This window comes from Nipponia nippon, unplaced genomic scaffold (assembly GCF_047370975.1).
Source record: "Nipponia nippon isolate SJK-2023a ecotype South Korea unplaced genomic scaffold, ASM4737097v1 scaffold_7, whole genome shotgun sequence".
Classification (NCBI taxonomy): domain Eukaryota; kingdom Metazoa; phylum Chordata; class Aves; order Pelecaniformes; family Threskiornithidae; genus Nipponia; species Nipponia nippon.
This window is the reverse complement of record NW_028262391.1, coordinates 8220448-8238487: the sequence shown is the minus strand read 5'-3', so window position 1 is coordinate 8238487 and position 18040 is coordinate 8220448. Positions and strand designations below refer to the sequence as shown.

Here is an 18040-nt window from a genome sequence, read left to right as displayed (position 1 = left end):
TGGCGGCGCTGGGAGGTGTCACGTGGGGGAGCGGGCGCCGCCGCCAGGGGCCGGCGGGGCTGGCGGCGCTCACACCGGCCCGGAGCCGCAGCCGCAGCCATGTTCGGGGGCCTGGGGCGCTGCTTCGAGGAGGACCCCTTCTTCCGGTGAGGGGCCCGGCCCCGGCCTCCGGGGCCCCGCGTCGGGCTGGCGGGCGGGGGCCCGCGGGGCCCCAGCGCTGGGGGGGGCCGGGAGGGCTACGAGGGGTCTGGCGGGGTGGGTGTGAGGGGGCGGGGGGCCGCCGCCTGAAGAAGCGCTTGGTTCTTGTCGCCTGGAGGACGCGCGTCCGTGCGGGTTAACCCCCCCGTGGTTCCCGGCCGTGCGCCTCCGGTTACCCGACACGAAGGAAGGCGCGGGGTGCCCGTTAAGGCGACGTAGGGGTTAAGTCGTTGCCAGTGATGTTAAATAGCAGGGTCTTGTCGCTTACTCCCCTCTTCAGTAACGCAGTGAAGCGCTCAGTCGTAACCCCATAGTGACAGCGGCTGAGAAGAAATCCTCACCTCCATTGGTTTGAGCTCCTTGATTTTGTTTTTTCTTCAGTTTCTTAAAAAGCGGAGAGGTGCTGGATGTTCCAGCTTCTCCGGATTTTTTTTTTTTTTTCCCCTATAGACCGTTTCTGAGCTCCCGTTGTCGATGCATACGCTAACGATAACACCAGGTGTTCTTGCCTCAAAACTTTGCAAACGCGCCTGTGCGATCGATCCGTAAAGGCAAACCACCCGCCACCGTCTGCTGGTTTCCTCGGCGCGTGTTGATGCTTTAGCTCAGCCACTGCGTTTTTTTGATCTCCGTACCCTGAGCGCAATGGTAGCGCTTGGGGTAGAGCATCTCTATGTATTAAACTCTGAAATGAGTTTATTTCCCGTGGGAATCTTCGTTGGCCACTGGAACCTAAATCGAAGTAGTGTGCCTTGCTATCCCAGAGTGCCGGGGTAGCCAAAACCGCTGCAGTATCTCGTCTGGCCCCAATTTGTCTTCTGTCAGAAACTGAAATCTGTAGTGGGTAAGAACAGGATCGGAGAACTCAGAGGAGCCTGAATTATTTTAGTTTTTCTAAAGACGTGGCACTTAACTACACGGAGCTTAATTACAAGCACAGATAAGGGGTAACGCCAGTGGGTGGACAAGGAAAGGTAACACATCAGGCCTTGTGATGTGGGTTTGTTGACTGTATCTCTTAGTTACGGGATGTTCTAGCTGAGGTTGAGTTTGTACCTCTTAAAGGAGAATCTACTGCTGAGCTGCAAAACCACGTTCCTAGCAGTGGGACGGTTTCTAAAGCTGTGCAAGAGGGATTAGCATGCTTGGTTTCTAGGAATATGCGTGCTATTATAACAACTCATCAGTTATGTGTAGGATACACTGTGCAGAAGACTTCACTATGCAAACCCTCTGCATGAAATTAAAATAATAATGGAAATTAAGTCTTGTTTGTCGTCATTTGTAGCGTGCTTTTGAAATATCAATTGCTCTCCTCTTATTTATTCATTTTATTTACGCATTTTTGTCGTAGCCACTGATGCAGTTTAAAATTGGAGAAAAAAAGATTGCAGAAGATAGAGGAAGGGAGCGTGTGTGAAAGAGATGAGAGAGCGATTGATCTTGAGATTCATTTTTCTTGGCACTGTCCCTGTAAATCTGTTTTGCATATAGTTAAGGAAATGAGCTTATTACTTCAGATAAGATTAGCTTCCAAAATAGTGTAATAATAGGCTTCTCTTGCCTCACAAGGAGAGATTTGGACTGCTGAACTGGAAATAGTGCCTGGGTTGAAAGAAACATCTCCATCTGGGAGCAGCTGTCCTGGGGAAGCACCAGGCTGTCAGCAGAGCCTGCCCTGGCCCAGCTGAGTTTCATCCCCGATAGCCTGCACAGGTGCAGAAGTTGGGTCTCCTGCCAAGTGTGGTTGGCCTCTGTTTTTAATTTACCAATACACAGCTTTTGTTTTATTGTTCCAGGTGTTATCTCCAGTGGGATTTCGCAACTTCAGGCTTACACAATTCCTAATTTAAAAAAAAAAAAGTGCATCTAATGTGAAGTACAGTTTCCAAAGTTAATAAACTGAAGTTATTGTTCTAGGACACTGACTTTGCAACTGGCCAGAAACATACACTGAAGTAAGGAGTAACATTGTACTTTTACTGTAACACCCTAAAGGGTTTCAGCTGGAACAGAGAGCCTTAAACTTTGGAGCTTAAGTCTGAATCGTAGAAGAACTTACCAAGTGAGATGCATCTTAGTGAAAATCCTCACTCACGTATATGGACAACAAATGTACAAATCGTTTGTTTCCATTCAGAACTTAATTTTGAAAATAACTTACGGTGCTTAACACATGAAAGGCACAAATTCTGTGTGCAAAACCCTTGTAGAACCCCCTTTCTCTTTCCCCATCGCTTTTAATGGTATAATAGTGCAAAGTGTGCAGAAATCACGTGCGTCTCATCAAAAGTATCTTCCTCCACCCCCCCAATAAAAATGGTCAGATTTTAAGTCAGATGTGATCAATGGTAATTCAACTAGGGTGCTCTCCATCTGTTGCCATCCTATAAAATCTGTGATTTGAACAAAGAACTTAAGATCTTGCATCCTCTACTGGAGAGACTTTGACTTGTTTATATATATATATATATATATATAAATAATATATATAAATAAATATAATATAAAATATATAGTGAGGGTGACATACTCCTTTTGTAGTTATGGTTTGAGTCTCAGTCATCAGAGCCATCAAGGTGGTAGGTTTAATTCCTTGGAAGCCTTGTCTTCCAGACAGATTTTTGGCTGACTTTGCATTGGTTTTGCCCTACTCCAGAGCATCCTGAAATTGTAGTATTTCTTTTGAGGCTTGACAACACTAGACCTTTTTATGACTGGCTCCCTAAAATGTCCCTAGGGAATTGGGAGACTTCACTTTTGTTCCTAAATCTGTCACTCCACAGTATATATCCTACTTCCCTGTCTCAGATAGTAAGAAGCTGTATTTCTAAATTGTTTCATAGACCTTTCATTTTTAAAAAAAACCAACAAAACCCCCCAGTTTTAGATGCAGGTATGAGTGTATCAAATAGAGGTAGTGGAGGGTGAATGGCCAAGAGAAGTTGCCAGAGAAATTGAAATAGGGCAAACAGGACAATTTCACAAGGTATGAAGCGTTATTTTATGTCAGGTGAGATGTATGAAAGCATGTTAAGCACACTAAATTCAGCCAGTTTTTCTTATCTACGTTAACTCTAAGGAATCTTGTTTTGCTTAAGATGTGTTGTAGATAAATTATGTGTGCCCTACTTTTCAACTGGAAGGGACTGGGAAGAAATTTTGTTACGCATAAGTTACTGATGGAATACAGTTCATATTTATTTGTGTTTTGATAAGCAAGCCTATCTGAAGCTTGTGGTGTCAAAATAGATGTGATGGAAGTACGCGTATGCTGTGGTAGTGCTTGTGTGCTTCCCTCATCTTGGCTTGTGCAGCGGCTTTTTCCATCTGTTCTTCATCCTGTGAAAAGAGAGGGGACGCTTGCTGTGTGCGAGCCGCTTAGCCCGTGAGGGCTGAAGTTAAAGCTAGCAGCCGTGTGAGGGGTAGATTGGGGTCTGCTGAATGGTAAAACTACTTCTGAACTGTAAAGGTCTGTTTGCACTGGAGTGAGTTAAGTATATGCGTAGCTTAAAGGGATATTGTTGTGTTAAAAAATCTTGTTGGAAAATTAATCCAGTGTTATGTTTGTAACCTTATTTCTTTTTCACTTAAAAAGGAAAAAAAATAAATGCAACTTTAGCGCAAGAAGAGACAGTACAAAGCAAAGAGATCAAAGTGGCCACGTGGTATGGAAACTAGTTTTTGTGGGACTGGAGATAAAGGGTGGGGAGAATAGAAAAGCTGTTGAGGAGGCTTTCGAGAGATGATTGGGTATTGAGGAAGCCAGAGGAACACCCTGAAGCTTTTCTTCATGGAGGCATGAGATGTGACGGGAAAGGTTGCGGTGTCCTGGAGAGAATGAGGGTGTGAGGTGTCTGGGGAGTGCCAGGAAATTGATAGGAAGGAAGATGAGGTGCTATTAAGTCTAAGTAAGCATACCTGGGAAGTGACTGTTAACGTTAATAAAGTGGCTTTCAGCGGAATAGCAAAGGAGACAATTAGACTGGAGATGAAGAGAGGAAACGAAGCATGTTTTTTGTATGAAGTAATTTGTAGCCTTGGACCACAGGCAACACTACTGATCATATGAATTTGTCAGAAGCACAATATATTTTGCTGCTTTTTTGGCCTCAGTTTGAGATCTTTAGTTCTTGGCCAAATCAGAGAATGCAAAGAATTAAGTAATAATGGAGAGCAACTTTAGCAATGTTTTACCTGAAAGCCAAGCTTTGGAATTACTGGTGGGGTTCTACAGGTTTTTGGAAACAGAGGTTGAGTGTTTAGAAAGAGGAGATAAGAGGGGGAAAACTATCAGGAAAGCCCAGAGCCGCTAAGAATCTTTCTTCCTAAGCAGGAAAAAAGGATGCGAGAACATGATTTGTGGAGGGGGTGGAAAGGGAAGGCAAAGATGCAGTAGTGGGTGACTACAGTGAAGGAGATGGAGCTGGCTTTAATTTCGAGGATGGTATACCTTTTTGAGCATGTGTGTCAAGGAGGATGAAAAGTAGAATGGGATTGGCCAGCAAAATAAATTTGAGGAGTAAGGGTGGGGGGAATCTAGTGGGACACAGTGAGTGCAGTGAGCAGTACCGTGCTAAGCTTTGGAAGATGAAAGTGAAAAAAGGAGAGGAAAAGAAAAGTAATTCTTTTAATATCAGGGGTTGGAGGTAGAAGTAGTGATAAATAAAATATAGGTCAGTTTTATAGTTCCTGGCAGATAGTAAACATAGGCTGGAGTGAAAGATGGCTGCAAAGGACAGAATATTTTTGGAAAAGATGAGGAAAGAGTAAAAGCAATACAGACACCCAAGAGCACAGGAGAGCAATGAAGGCAGCTAAGACAAAAGAACTAAAACACCCAACCAACCTGCGAGACGGGAGGAAAAGTGAAAGAAGTGAGAGTTCGCGAGGAACAGGGGATTGTCCAGTTGGGTCCTATTAACATAAAGAATTTGAATAAAGAAACCATATGGAATGATTTAAAAAACGGAGTTTTAAAAATTTCATAGCCATTTTACGTAGCTTGGAATAAAACCTGATGACTTTCTATGCAAAACATCTCTTTTTCAGCGATCCTTTTGCTGCCCACCATGAATATATGCGGCAGATGATGAGAAGCTTTTCTGATCCTTTTGGACGAGATCCATTTCTCAGTATAACAGATGGTGGGGAGAGAACAGTAGATCGAAGAGCACGCCAGGACTCTCAGGTTGCTCTGAGAGGAAATCGCAGAGTAAGTATTTTCTTCATCTCTAAGGATTGCTACATGGAATTTACATTTACTGGTAATATAGTCAGCTTCACATTTCCATTTCTGTTAAGTTTGGTACAGTGGAAGCAGAGGCCTGGCTCAGCTATTGCAACCTTGGTCAGATTGTTTCATCGCTGAATAAAATGTGAATAATATCTCGCTTTGTTCTTTAATGGCCTATTGTTTAAGCATTTATTACTTAACACTGACAAACTTGTTTCTGTTAGGACTAATAACAAATGTGTACGTTATTGAACATTGAATATTTAATTAACATTTAATTTAAATTTAATTTATAATTAATTTGCATTTAATTAAGAATTTAATTAACAATTTAATTAATATCAACAATATTTAATGAAACAAGCTAAACATATTTATCAATTGTTTGGTTTAATAAATGTTATGTATTAAATGTTTCTATTGCAGAAAGGCATTAAAAATGTCCAAAGACAGAGCCTTCTTTGTTTATGCCTTCACTCTGCACTTTAGTATCTTGTGTCTATTTACTTATGTTGAAGTTCAATTTAAGCCAAACCTGTGTTTCAGCCACCTAAATAGTAGCTACACAGATATTTTAAACCCTGCTTCAACTTTGCAACTGTGAATAAAGGCTTCACATTCTGTGTTTGGTCTGGTTCTTAATGTTTCCTCTAGATATAAGACTGTAAGAATTAAAGATCAGGGAAATTGATATGAAACCTAGTATTTCTGTAAATTACCACCTGAAACTGAGAAGTCAGCAATGATCTATGTTTTACATAAAGTACCTTTTCAAGTCTCTGGGCATGCAGGACAATTATATCTTCTGCTTCTGTAGCTAAACCTTATCTAATTGCTTTATTTAGAAAGGATATACATTTGAAGTTGGTTCCTTTCCCTCCACCAGGCTACATATTTTTGCAGCTGAATGATCTCTTACTTTAATGAATCACATTTGATTTAAAAAAAAAAAAAACAAACAGTTGGAAGACAAAACAGATTACAAGGGCTTGTGGAACTCGGCCAGATTTGGTGGTGGTTGTTCAAACCTAGATAGTTAGAGCTTAATAAACATAGCTGAAACACGGACTGTCACCTACAAGTCAAAAGGGTAACTGTCAGATTCTTTCCTCCGTGCTCATACGTTGCCAGTTAGTTTCAAATATAGATGTCGCTGGATCTAATTAGGGCATGATCTCTCCTCTGCTGAAGCAGATTCTTAGGCCTTGGTTCAGTAGGTGCCTAAAAACAGATCAGACTTCTTTTTCCTTTAGAAAAAGAATATGTCAAACCTTACCCTAATACCTTAAGGGTTTGTGTCCCTTGTTCTTGGCAGTGAGGGGTAAATGCGAGGCATAGAAAAACTTTATCTGTGCTTACAGAAAGGAGTTAAAGGTGCAAGAGTGCTGTATTATTTTGATAAGCACAAAAGAATTCCACACCTACTAAAATCTTTCCAGTATCTTTTAATGTTCCTCATGTTTCACCTAAGAGTTGTCGGATGTCACAGAAGACTCGGTACTGATTATTTGAGCCTTGTAGTAGTCTCAAACTGCTTTTACTGGTTTCCCTCCAGAAGTGATTCTAACACTTAAAATAATTAGATTTTTATGTAGGAAAAGATGGATATCTTTAATACCATGTAAGATACACTTTGTTAAAATTACCCGTACTGATTACGGATTTTGTAATTCTATGTTTAAGTAAACTATAGAATGCCTGAAACTGCTTTACAAGCGCCAGAATTTGTTGCAACAACTCAATGTGCATCAATATAGCATTGAAATTTGAAAATGCTTTTCCTTTCTCAAGCAGGTTTGCAGTGTCGGTTTTTAGCCTCCTGGGGGGAGGGAAGAAAGAGGAAAGGATATGAACAGGAGGAATGGGGTAAAGCATCTTAAGAGACACTGTCATTTGGTTTTGTTTGGGTATCTGTCCTATATATTAGGCAACTATTTAACAGCTTTTAGTGTGTATTATAAAACAAAAGAGTTTTATAAACTTTTTATGACTAACACCTCTTATTATTTCTGAGGGTATCCTTTTGCACTTGATATTTATATATAAATATATGTTCTATTTTTTTGTGTCACTACATATTACACAGAACTGCAACCTGAAAGAGTTCATAAAGATATTCAAGAATTGGATAATGCCTGCCTTTTGTACTTAAAGTTATTGTAAAGTGTTTGGGACTTCTGTCTAACCAGTCTTTCTTTAGGTAGGCTTTTATATAACTCTCCAGTCTTAGTTTCCTGGAAACATCAATTTGTTTTCCAGCATCTCATTGCCCTGTCATATAGGGATATTTAATATCAGTTGGTCAAACAGGAACTGTATTTGCCGGTGTTTATAGCTACATCTATTTATACAACTGCAGAAGAATATAATTTGCTCATGGGGATTTGTCTTTGGGTGGTTCTGTATATGATGATAGATTTACCTAGAACTTCTTTGCAATGACCTTTGAAACTGCTGACAAGTGTGACTTAATTTTGTTTATTGCAAGGAATGCACGGACAAAGAAATATCTTTATATTTACATTAATCTCTTGTAATACATAAAGAGTGCTTGTGAACGGGTCAGCTGCATCACTTAATTTTTTAAGCTCTAAAATTATATGCCAACCTTCTGAAATTTAATTACATGAATTTACATTAAGGGGACTGTTGATTTGTTGATTTTAATCAACTTTCAGTGATGGGGTTCTATTGCATGACTAGAATGAAGTGTTTTCAGAGAAGTGGGTGATGTCTGAAGCACTGTGCCATGTTTTAAATGATTTTAGTACAAAGGTTGCTATATTATACAAATGTTTCTAAAGTTCTAGCTTTAAGTGCTTCTAGACTATACATATGACTATGACTTATTAAATGTGGTGACAGCTATCGCTTTCCGATATCATTAGTAAAAATATATTACTTCTATATACTCAGAGACTACTTCATATTATATTGTTGCAGCACACTGTAAATTACCAAGGTCCTCTTGAGTGACTGTTTTTATTTGATCAGAAATGTTTAATATCATCTGCTGTATATGAAAGCGCACTAGACGCTTCTGCTGCGTCTGATAACGGCTACAATAACTAAAAGACATTGGTCCTTTTTCTTCCAGGCAACAACCTGCTCCCTCACACCCTTTGCAGGCTTTGGTAGAGTGGTTAGTATCCCAGGAGCAATAATCCTTGTGGCTCTTGCTAGTACGTGCATACTGTCTGCATAACTAAAGCATGGGCAAAGGCTAGTTTCAGTGTGCTTGCAAACTGCTTTTGTTGGTGTTTAGATACATGGAACAATATAACTCAAGAAAGATTTTATTATTATTATTATTATTATTATTGTTGTTGTTGTTGTTGTTGTTGTTGTTGTTGTTGTTGTTATTATTATTATTAATTTTTCCTTATTAAATGAAAATGCAGGGGTAGATTAAATGTGCTGATAGCAAGATTGGAAAAGTTACTACTTAGCAGCTGGCTTTTCTACTCGGTGATGTATCAGTTGGTGCTTGATCTCTGATGGATATGAATGAAATAATCCCTGGAGAGAGACGCCAAACTTTAAGTGCTGCTGTAGACGGACGCTAGCGGCTTGGAGTGTGTTTGTGGGTGTGGTACCGACAAGACCTGTAGCACTGGTCACAGCTGAGGTGGGCCAGCTTCTGGAGACAGAGCTTCCACTGCAGCTGGGCTTGGAATGTTCTTCAGCTGTAGTTTGTTGGGGGTCCGGAGTATCTTGTAGAAGATCTGTAAAAAGTACCCACGGAAAAGCAGGTTTATTGTTACGACCCTCACGGAGATTTTTGCTTCCTTTGGAAGGCTTTAAAGAGTCCTCGGATTGAAAACCAGTAGCTTAGAGAGTGGGTCTCACTCGTAGAGTGGGGAAAAATGGGTGTGGGTCTTGGAATTTTCAGATCTAAAACTGTTACTTGTTTAATTATCTTTTGCAGAAGCACAAATTGCCAACTTTCTCTATGCAAAAAGTGTATTAGCTAATCAAAGTTCTTTTGCTATTAACTGCACAGGCTATGGTTTTACTCCCTCCACCCCTATCTATGGCATGTAATTCCATAGGTACAGCTGATTAGTATGTAATGTCATTGGTCCACGTCCAGATTTCTAACTGTAGAAGGCAGTTTTCTGGAGTTACTGACACTTGCAATGATTTGATGCCCTAAATTGTCTCTAATTATTTGCCAGAAGTTTTGATAGCCCTTAAGGATTCAGATTTCTTACTACTCAAGAAACAAATCGAAGATTTTCTATACCTGGATTTTACTTAGTTTTGTCCTTGAACTGCAGATTTGATTTTTAAACTTTTAAATATATAGCTATTTAAATAAATCTATTTAAATTTAATTCTATATATTTCCAGTAGTTGGACTACCATGGGGTGTTTGCTATCGTAATTAGCATCCTGGTGTTCCGTAGCACCTTAGTAGTGCAAAGGGCTGCTACGTGCAGCCTGGCAGCCTGCCTCTTGCCGAAGCTGCTGGGTTTTGCAGAGCCCCTGGGAGCTGTTTTCCCTGCTCTTCTCACAGCCTCGCTCCTGTGGACCAGAGCGTGGTGGTGGCACAGCGGCTGTCCTGGGAAGCAGCTAGGCATGCATGCATCTAGAAGCTCACCAGCCAACCCGTAGTGCGGTGTTTGCTCTTAACTAGCGTACTCCAACCTGAGCTGCTCGTGTCGGAAACCAGGCAGCTCAGCAGGGAGTTTGAATGGGTCCTGAGCAAAAGTTCATAGCAGGAGAGGAAAGGCATGGCAGAAATCATCTTTATCATCCCCACCTGCTGCACTGGAGAGGAGCCCAGAGGAGGATGCTCATTTGGGACAGCATTGCTGTCTTCCCAGATGGTCCCTTAGGAGGGTTCACCCTTCCCCTACTTTCTGTCTCGCTGCCTCTCTCTTTGCGTTTCGTTTTCTTCCAAGGGTAGCTTTCATCGGTGTGGTCAGTATATGCCGTCAGCACAGAGCCTATTAATAAAATTCTGTGCACGTAAACCTGTCTTAGTATCTATCCTTTGTGCAACACTGGATCTTCTGCTTTCACGTAAAAATAACGAATGAATGTTTTGTTGAGTACACCTATAGCATCAATTAATTAAGCTGCCATTAAAATACCAAGTTACGGTTCTCTAATTTTTCCACACTGCCCTTTTGGGTGATGTACGCTACTTCTGCAAAGGAACAGCTATGTCTGCTGGGATGCATTTTCAGTGTGATTCCCTATGCACTAAGGGATTTGCATAATAGAGATAATTTGATCTTCAATAGTATAAGGCATGGAGGGTCATATAGCACTTGTTACAGCAGAAGCTGGTTAGGTTAGAAGGTATATGAAAATAGTTCTTGTAAATTGGCCACAATATGAGCTTGTTTGGACATTTGAGTGTCAAATCTTTCACTTCTGTCTTTCCAGTATCTCCAACTTAACAATCAAGCTCCCCATGCTAGCTTTCAATTTTTCGTTTGAAAAGATGTATTTTGGCTTGTCTATGTTTATGAATTGCAGTCTGTGAAAACCTTTTTGATGGTCTGATTTGCATTAAAGAATGCATGTTAAAAAAAAAAAGCTTCAGAACTTCAAGAGTCAAAAGACTTTGTTTTAATTTTAATGTCTTTTCTTTTAGCAGGATGCAGATTTTGGGGAACCTTTTTTTGCAATGGACAGGATGATGTCAAACATGAGAAATAGTATGCTGGAAATGCAAAGAAAATTTGTAAGTTTTTAAAAATTTGTTCTAAAATTAATTGTACCGGAGAATGACAAGTTGTTTAAAATATTACTCAGAAAGTCCTGCCAAGGAAAAGGTTACTAGTCGCAAGAAGATAGTAAGAATTTTTTTTTCTCCAGACTGTATCATGGTTATAACTCTCTATGCTGTCGCTGATTATTTGCTAACAATAGTACTTTAAATGTACGCTTAATTCTCTAGGGGTTAGAACCGCTGTAAGTTATCTGGTCTCTGGCTGTTGCCAGAGCTGACACCTTAAGCGAAGGAGCAGTTTGAAGTGTTGCTGTACGCTTAAAAACAACGAAACCGCAAACACCTAAATGCCACCCTGCATATAGACTTTCCTCTGATTTTATTTTCAGTGCTGCTTCTTTCTTCTTTCTTCACAGTCTGTGAAGATAACACTGATGCCTATTAAGTGTTGCTGAGTATATTGACTGTGTTTTACTGGCCTTGTAAAATGGCTTGTAACCGTTGTTGCTCAAGTCGTATTTCACCTGAACTCTTGACACGCCTTATTATATACTGTACGTGGCAAGGCTGATGTTACAGTTTATATCTTCATTACTAAACTAAACTATGCCAGGGCAAATGTTTGAGCAGTTGCTTATTGCTGCCCACGCTTTTTACGTGTTGTCCTGTTTCCTGGCATGGGGAGACCTGTGGCCAGACAAGGCCTAGGACAAGAGTGAGGGCTTATCAGATGCCAAGGTCTCTTCCCAACTGGCCGTATCTATGGTGCCAGGACTGAGGGTTAATTTTTCAGAGGGGTAGTCTTTTTCATAATAAGATTAGTCTCAGAATGTAAGAAGTACCTATTATCTACAAGTTTTAACTTTTATTAATAAAAGAAATCTACGTTGCTTGTAGGATGACCTGTCCATCCATCCAGATGCACACACATTCAGCTCCTCCTCTGTGATGACATACTCCAAAATAGGGGATGAACCACCTAAAGTTTTCCAAGCTTCAGCTCAGACACGCACAGCTCCAGGAGGCGTAAGTAGTCCTGAGATGCAGCAAAAAGGTGGTATGCAATTATCGGAATTTAAGTTCATCTACACCAAACCACAGTTTCCGTCAGGTTCTTTTTACTGGAGACAGTTACTCTTATAATTTAGAAAAATATACGTCTGTTTAAATACTGCTCTATATTAAAGGCTTCTTAAGCTGAAGTGCTGTTTTCTTCCTTGTAATTTGTATGCTTCTAAGTATACATCTAAATAAATTGTATGCCTGTCAAAGACTGGAAAAATTGAGTGCCAGAACAGCTGATTCTTCAAGGCGGTCTCCAACGTCTTTCTCTTTGCTATAATTAATCCTCCTCTTGTACACTTAAAATTCTGTCTAAAATATGAGATAGCAAGAGGCAGTCTATTTATGCAAAACGTGGCTTCAAATCATCCCCTTTACTCAAGCACTTTTAAATGCTTACGTAACGCTTCAGATGAAGATGCCCTTTCATTCACTTCCTTGCAGCTGTTGCGTCTAATTCTGCTAAGAAATTTGAATTTGAACCCTGAAGCAAGGTTCATGAAAGACTATATGCGAGCAGTAAAGGCCGTTGAGCATGATTGGCTGTGGGATATGTTCAAGCTCAAGCAGACACTCAGTTATCAAAAAGGTTCTAATAATATACCTATGAACACAGTGATAAGTGGTTGCCTGGGTTTCAAGCCAGTCAACATGACAACCTAGTAATTAGTTGTCCCTTCATGCTGAGAATATTGGCATCGGCTGTTTTCGTTCTGGTGTCAAGGAGAATGTTGAAGACTTGTCTGCATGTAGTATATTTAGACTAGGCTTTTTTTTCCCCAACAATTAATACCCAGTATGTGCATTACTTAAGAAGCTTTAGGTGTTCTTGTTTAATCTTCCTGTCTGTTGGCAGAAAGAAAATAGACTTGATCTGTGCTTTGTTGGTGTATTTTCAGCCAACGCAGTAAATGAGACAATTGGAAAAGCCTGTAAAACCTAACTTTTTCAAAAGTAAGATATAAAAGCTTAGGGGAAGAAAATTTGACTTAAAAAAAAAATATTCTAATTTCTTTTTTTTGGTTGGAAGGACACTTATTTCCCTTTTTTGTACAGGTTAAGGAGACAAGAAAAGCACTTAAGGATTCTGAAAGTGGACTGGAAAAAATGGCTATTGGTCATCATATTCATGATCGTGCCCATGTCATTAAAAAATCAAAGAACAGGAAGACTGGTGATGAAGAAATGAACCAAGAATTCATCAACCTGGATGAGGGTTTGTCTTTTTATGCAGTTCTCTAATGCACTTTACACTGGTGTTTCACATATCAGTTTTGAAGTTCCAGCTTGAGACATCTTAAAAGGGACCATTTTTCAGAAAGTGCAAAGTCTGGAAATCAAGTTTCCTTAGTTGATATAAATTTGGACAACCTAAGTTAAAGTAACCAGTTAGACTTGAAAATGTTGTGTTATAATGCAGTTGGTACTGCTTGCTTGTACAATAGCTGCTCATATTTGAGAGTACTTTTAATAATATTTTATGTTTTCAAACAAACTTTTAACAGAATTTTACTATTTGCTGTGTGTTTGTTTGTGGCTAATAGAAAATACATATGTAAGAGATGTGTGCTTAAAATGTGCATATACTTTTACAACAGAGTGACTTTCAGGTTTTTTTAATTTTTATCTTCCAAACATAAGCCTACTAGCAGTAAGCTTTTAGTTGTCTTTTACAGATCCCCTAGAAATAGTTTGCAGGCCATGCGGAGAGCCATAGACCGCAAGTTTAAAAAACGCTGTTCAAAAAACTTAATTTTCATTACATCTTTTCCTGTCTTGCTTGCATTTATTAAAAATAAGAGTAAACTTTAACTGTTTTTCAGCTGAGGCCCAGACCTTTGATGAAGAGTGGCAGAAAGAGATTATGAAGTTCAAGCCATCTAGAACCAGGCGCAATTTAGAAGCTCCAAAGTACCGAAGTATTCATCACATACCCAAGGAAGATGGATTAAGAAGGTAGAAATAGTTTCCTACCAGAATAAGGAAATATTAGCAGCAGAATGAAAATTCAATTCTGAAGCAATCTGTTCATGACCAAACAATGCTTACTGGCAATCTGAGGAGAAATAGCATGTTTTATTCCTCCTTTTCTCATGATGCCACAATAAACAGTGTAAGGCAGTATTTTGTTAACTAAATTTTGAAGAAATTCAGTGGTTTTGACTTTGAAAATTACTTACTTAATTGACAGGCTAAAGTGGTGAGTGTTTTTTCTAGAGAAATATGCCAGTGCTCTTAGCTCAACGATGCACAAATGTCGTAGCTGTCCCCACCGTCATTAAACTGGGTTAGTTGCATTAAGGTGTAATCCTTATTGAGGGCTAGGTTGATCTGTTCTCTTGGCTAAAAGGAAAGACACCTTCCCTATAGTTGGAGACACCCCGCCTTCTCTTCAGGGTTAGATTTCAAATGAGACCTCTTCTAATCCTAAAATCAGGAAGTCTGTGTAGGAGCGAGGACTTTATCTGTAAACGCAGGAGCTCCCCTGCGTAAACTGCTATGCTTCAGGGGTTGGTTTTTTTTTTTCCCCTGCTATTGCCATAGTTTCACTGGAAGTTGTGACACCTTTATCAGTTGCATGTTTGGTAGCGAATGCTACAGAAGGGAAACATTCCTCTTCTGTAAACTACACAGAGCACTTTCCCTCTGGCACCCCTTCAGTTCTAGAGGTTTGTTGCAGAGGCTACTTTACCTTCAATTTCAGTTTTCAAACTGAGCTGTTTCTTCTCGTCAAGCGTGCAAGATGGGGAAACAGTCCAACTCTATGCTGGTAACAATGGAAGTCGTTTTGGGGGGACAGTCAAATCTGTTTTACAACTAAAATAACTATACCTCCACATAAGTAATTAATAAAACGTATATTCCCCCACCGCCATATCATCTGGTGGTTGTGATTTTTATTGTTGTTTGTTTCAGAGAGAAGCCACTTGCAGTTGCGGGTTCCAGGGAGCCCCGAGTTTCTGTGGAGAATCTCAATGTGCAAGGAACGCATGTCCCCATCAAAAGCAGCAAAAAATAAATTGCTTCCATTCTCCATTTGAATGGAGTTTCTTCAGAGAAGATAATGGTGCTGCATTGCTTATGTTCATATAAGTATACACGTATATATGACCAATCTCTGGTTTTTTGTTTTAGTAGGTATTAGCGTGCCTTGCTACTCCCATCTTTTGACAACTGAATGTTCTTTAAAACTTCAGATACTTGGTTAAACTAGCTAGTTTCAGTAATGTAAAAAAACAACAACTTTCTGCTTAGAAGCACTTTAATGGATTATCACTAATTCTGTTTTAAAAAAAAAAACAACTTTGATGTGCAAGTTTCTTCTGCTACAACTGCACCAATCTCAGACTTTTTATTAAGCCTGGTAATGAAACTACCTTTTTCCACACTCTATAACTTGCACAGAAAGTAAATTCTCTTTTTATTTTGTGTGGCTGAAATAATTATTAATTTTCTAGGTGATACAGCAATTTGAATACACTATAGCTACTATATCTATCTATATTGTAAATTGTTACAGAATCCCCAGATTCACCTTGATTTAACATGAATAAAAGTGAGAGGGATACTGAAATGACAAATACTTCAAGTAAATTTTAGTTTATCAGTGTTCTTGTGTTCATAAGCTGTGCTTGCATCTCTTATTTTCTGTGTCTAGACTGTCAGTTTTGTATTTCTGATCCTTGGTATGTTTCCTCTGGAGGTGCCCATTATTTTTCATTCTTGAAGATTCTCTGTAGTAGCTTTTAATTATTCTGTAACAATACCACTGTGTCCTAAGAAACTCAGCTGTAACTATTAGTTATTAATCAGAAAAAAAAAGATGTGGGAGAAATCAGTTGAGTAGGCCGTAGTTTAACTGGGTAATGAATGATTACACCAATTCTTCTGTTCTAAAAAGCTAAAAGAGCCCTGCTTACAGGAGCCCATTTCCCCCCTCAGCTGAGATGAGATGTGTTTGTATTCTTTTGTGTCCTGTTTTAGTGGATGTAGAATGATCCTAAATCTAACACTTGACCTCCCTTGACGTTGTTGTTGTTTGGTTAAAGAGTCTGGTGTTCTAGAGGAAAGCCAGCTGTGTGACGGAGAACAGGAAAGGTCTTTATGTTAGAAGTGTTCAGTTTGTGTGCCGTTTTGGTACGCAGAATTGATCCCCAATGTTGTAGCATAAATAATTTCTGTAATGTTACAGCATTAGCACTATAGCATATATTTCAAGGCTAAAACATTATAGTGTAGCCTTTAAAAAGGCACTATTTATATGATAAAAGAAAATAGATTTAGTAAGTTAAGATTAATATTGGTTTGGCCAAAAAGGAAATGGCCTTTAAATCCTGTCTTTCTGCAGATTCCCCAGATTATTTAATTCTATGTTTATTAATGTGCAAAAATAATCAAAAGTACTTTTGTTGAACTCTGACAAGGGAAAGAAAATTGTTTATTTGCTTGTTTAATGCAATGGTCTCTTCCTATTACTAGAGCAAATATTAGTGGCAATGTTTATGCTATTGAAGCGTTCTACGAGCAGCCAAGGTAAGTGGGTGGTAAGGGGGTAGCAACCTCTGACAGAAGGACAGCCTGAAACCGTGTGGTACCACAGGCATGCTTGCCAGAGGACGTCTGCCAGAACCCTGAATCTAAAGGATGCTTCTACCCTCCTTAAAAAGTAAGAGTACAACTCTAGGGCCTGATCTTCCGTAAACGGAAGACAGCATTGATTTCACAATTAATGTCATTGAGAATATAAGGCGGTGGAGGCATTTTCCAGGTACGGCACTTAAATTTCCCAGTAATAAACAGCCGAAAAGTTTTTCATGTTGTAACTTCAGAAGAAATCTTTGATTTGAGACGCTGCTATTAACAGAAAATAGTATTCACCTGACAACTTATATTTTTGTCTGTGCTTTACCAAGATAAAAAAAACATGATACATATATGTAACCAATAGAACAAGTACATTGGTTTTAAAATTTTACTGGAAAGAGGCTATCACTCATTACAGATTACTTTGTTATGCGAAACAATGTTCTAAAATGTAATGCAAAAGAAATTGTTCTATGTAGAAACACCTGAAACTGTAATTCTTTAATAAAGGTATTCCTTTTTTAGGGTTATTGTTTGGCTTACTCTACACCACAAAATGACTTGCGCGTTATTTATTTTGGGCTGCTTTGAAGCATTCTTTTATGCAACACCAACAGCAATGCAATGAGGGAAGGTGTGCCCCTCCATTTCCAGAAGGAAAACATGCATTTACCACAAAAAGGTTTTGCTAGAAGGAAACAGATGGGGGTAGGGCTTGAGTATGGCGATGGCCACGCTTCAGAACGGCTCTTGGCGTCTTTTCTGGTACAAAAGACGAACTGTTCCTGGTGTAATGCTAATAGTGGGGGATTATTATTTTTTTTTATATGTGAGAATAGAGGTACACACTGTAGCTTCCTTGAGCTGTGACCTGAACCTTACTCTGGCATTTGTTCTAACAGCTATCACGCAAGCTCTTAACACCAACTGTGAGAGTTTCTTTCACTGTGATGTTTAGCGGGGAGTCACCGCCGTGACCGCGTCGAAGTCACCTGGCGCAGCCGGGGATGTTCTGTTGGTGTGTCTGCAGTGCTGACTTCACTGAAACTTTCTTGCTATTATAATACAACGTTATAGATTGGTACCTGTGCTCCACACAGCATCCTGCTACGCATCATGAGACTGTGTTTTCCCTTTTCACGCAGTGCTGCCACCCAGTTTTTGCTTCGCCAAGGAGCCCAGCTCTTTAGTTGTTTCTAATCAGTAAACTTCAGCTGGACGCGCCTGTGGACGGCACCCCTCCGCTCGATACCAGGCTTCATCCCAGTCGCTTT

General features: G+C 39.7%; 1 protein-coding gene across 5 annotated transcripts; it reads left to right on the top strand.

Annotated features, from left to right (window-relative positions):
• The first annotated feature begins 9 nt into the window (after nt 1-9).
• Nucleotides 10-17296, top strand: MLF1 (myeloid leukemia factor 1). Of its 5 annotated transcripts, none has more exons than XM_087740340.1 (8): nt 10-146; nt 5251-5413; nt 8532-8576; nt 11046-11132; nt 12018-12146; nt 13239-13398; nt 14006-14138; nt 15099-17296. In XM_087740340.1, exons 1-8 carry the CDS (start codon nt 100-102, stop codon nt 15199-15201), a joined length of 867 nt encoding a protein of 288 aa, XP_087596466.1. In that variant the 5' UTR covers nt 10-99; the 3' UTR covers nt 15202-17296. The 5 variants fall into 5 exon arrangements, with proteins under 5 accessions (XP_087596466.1, XP_087596465.1, XP_087596469.1 ...); XM_087740339.1 differs by having other exon boundaries at nt 11043-11132; XM_087740344.1 differs by lacking the exon at nt 10-146 and adding an exon at nt 3652-3670 and having other exon boundaries at nt 11043-11132.
• Nucleotides 17297-18040: the final 744 nt, after the last annotated feature.

Excerpts from the sequence above, each read along its gene's own strand:
- MLF1 (XM_087740339.1), top strand. The coding sequence starts at position 100 with ATGTTCGGGGGCCTGGGGCGCTGCTTCGAGGAGGACCCCTTCTTCCG. Across the intron at positions 147-5,250 it reads GAGGAGGACCCCTTCTTCCG|CGATCCTTTTGCTGCCCACC; the intron begins GTGAGGGGCCCG and ends TCTCTTTTTCAG. Across the intron at positions 5,414-8,531 it reads CTCTGAGAGGAAATCGCAGA|GCAACAACCTGCTCCCTCAC; the intron begins GTAAGTATTTTC and ends TTTTTCTTCCAG.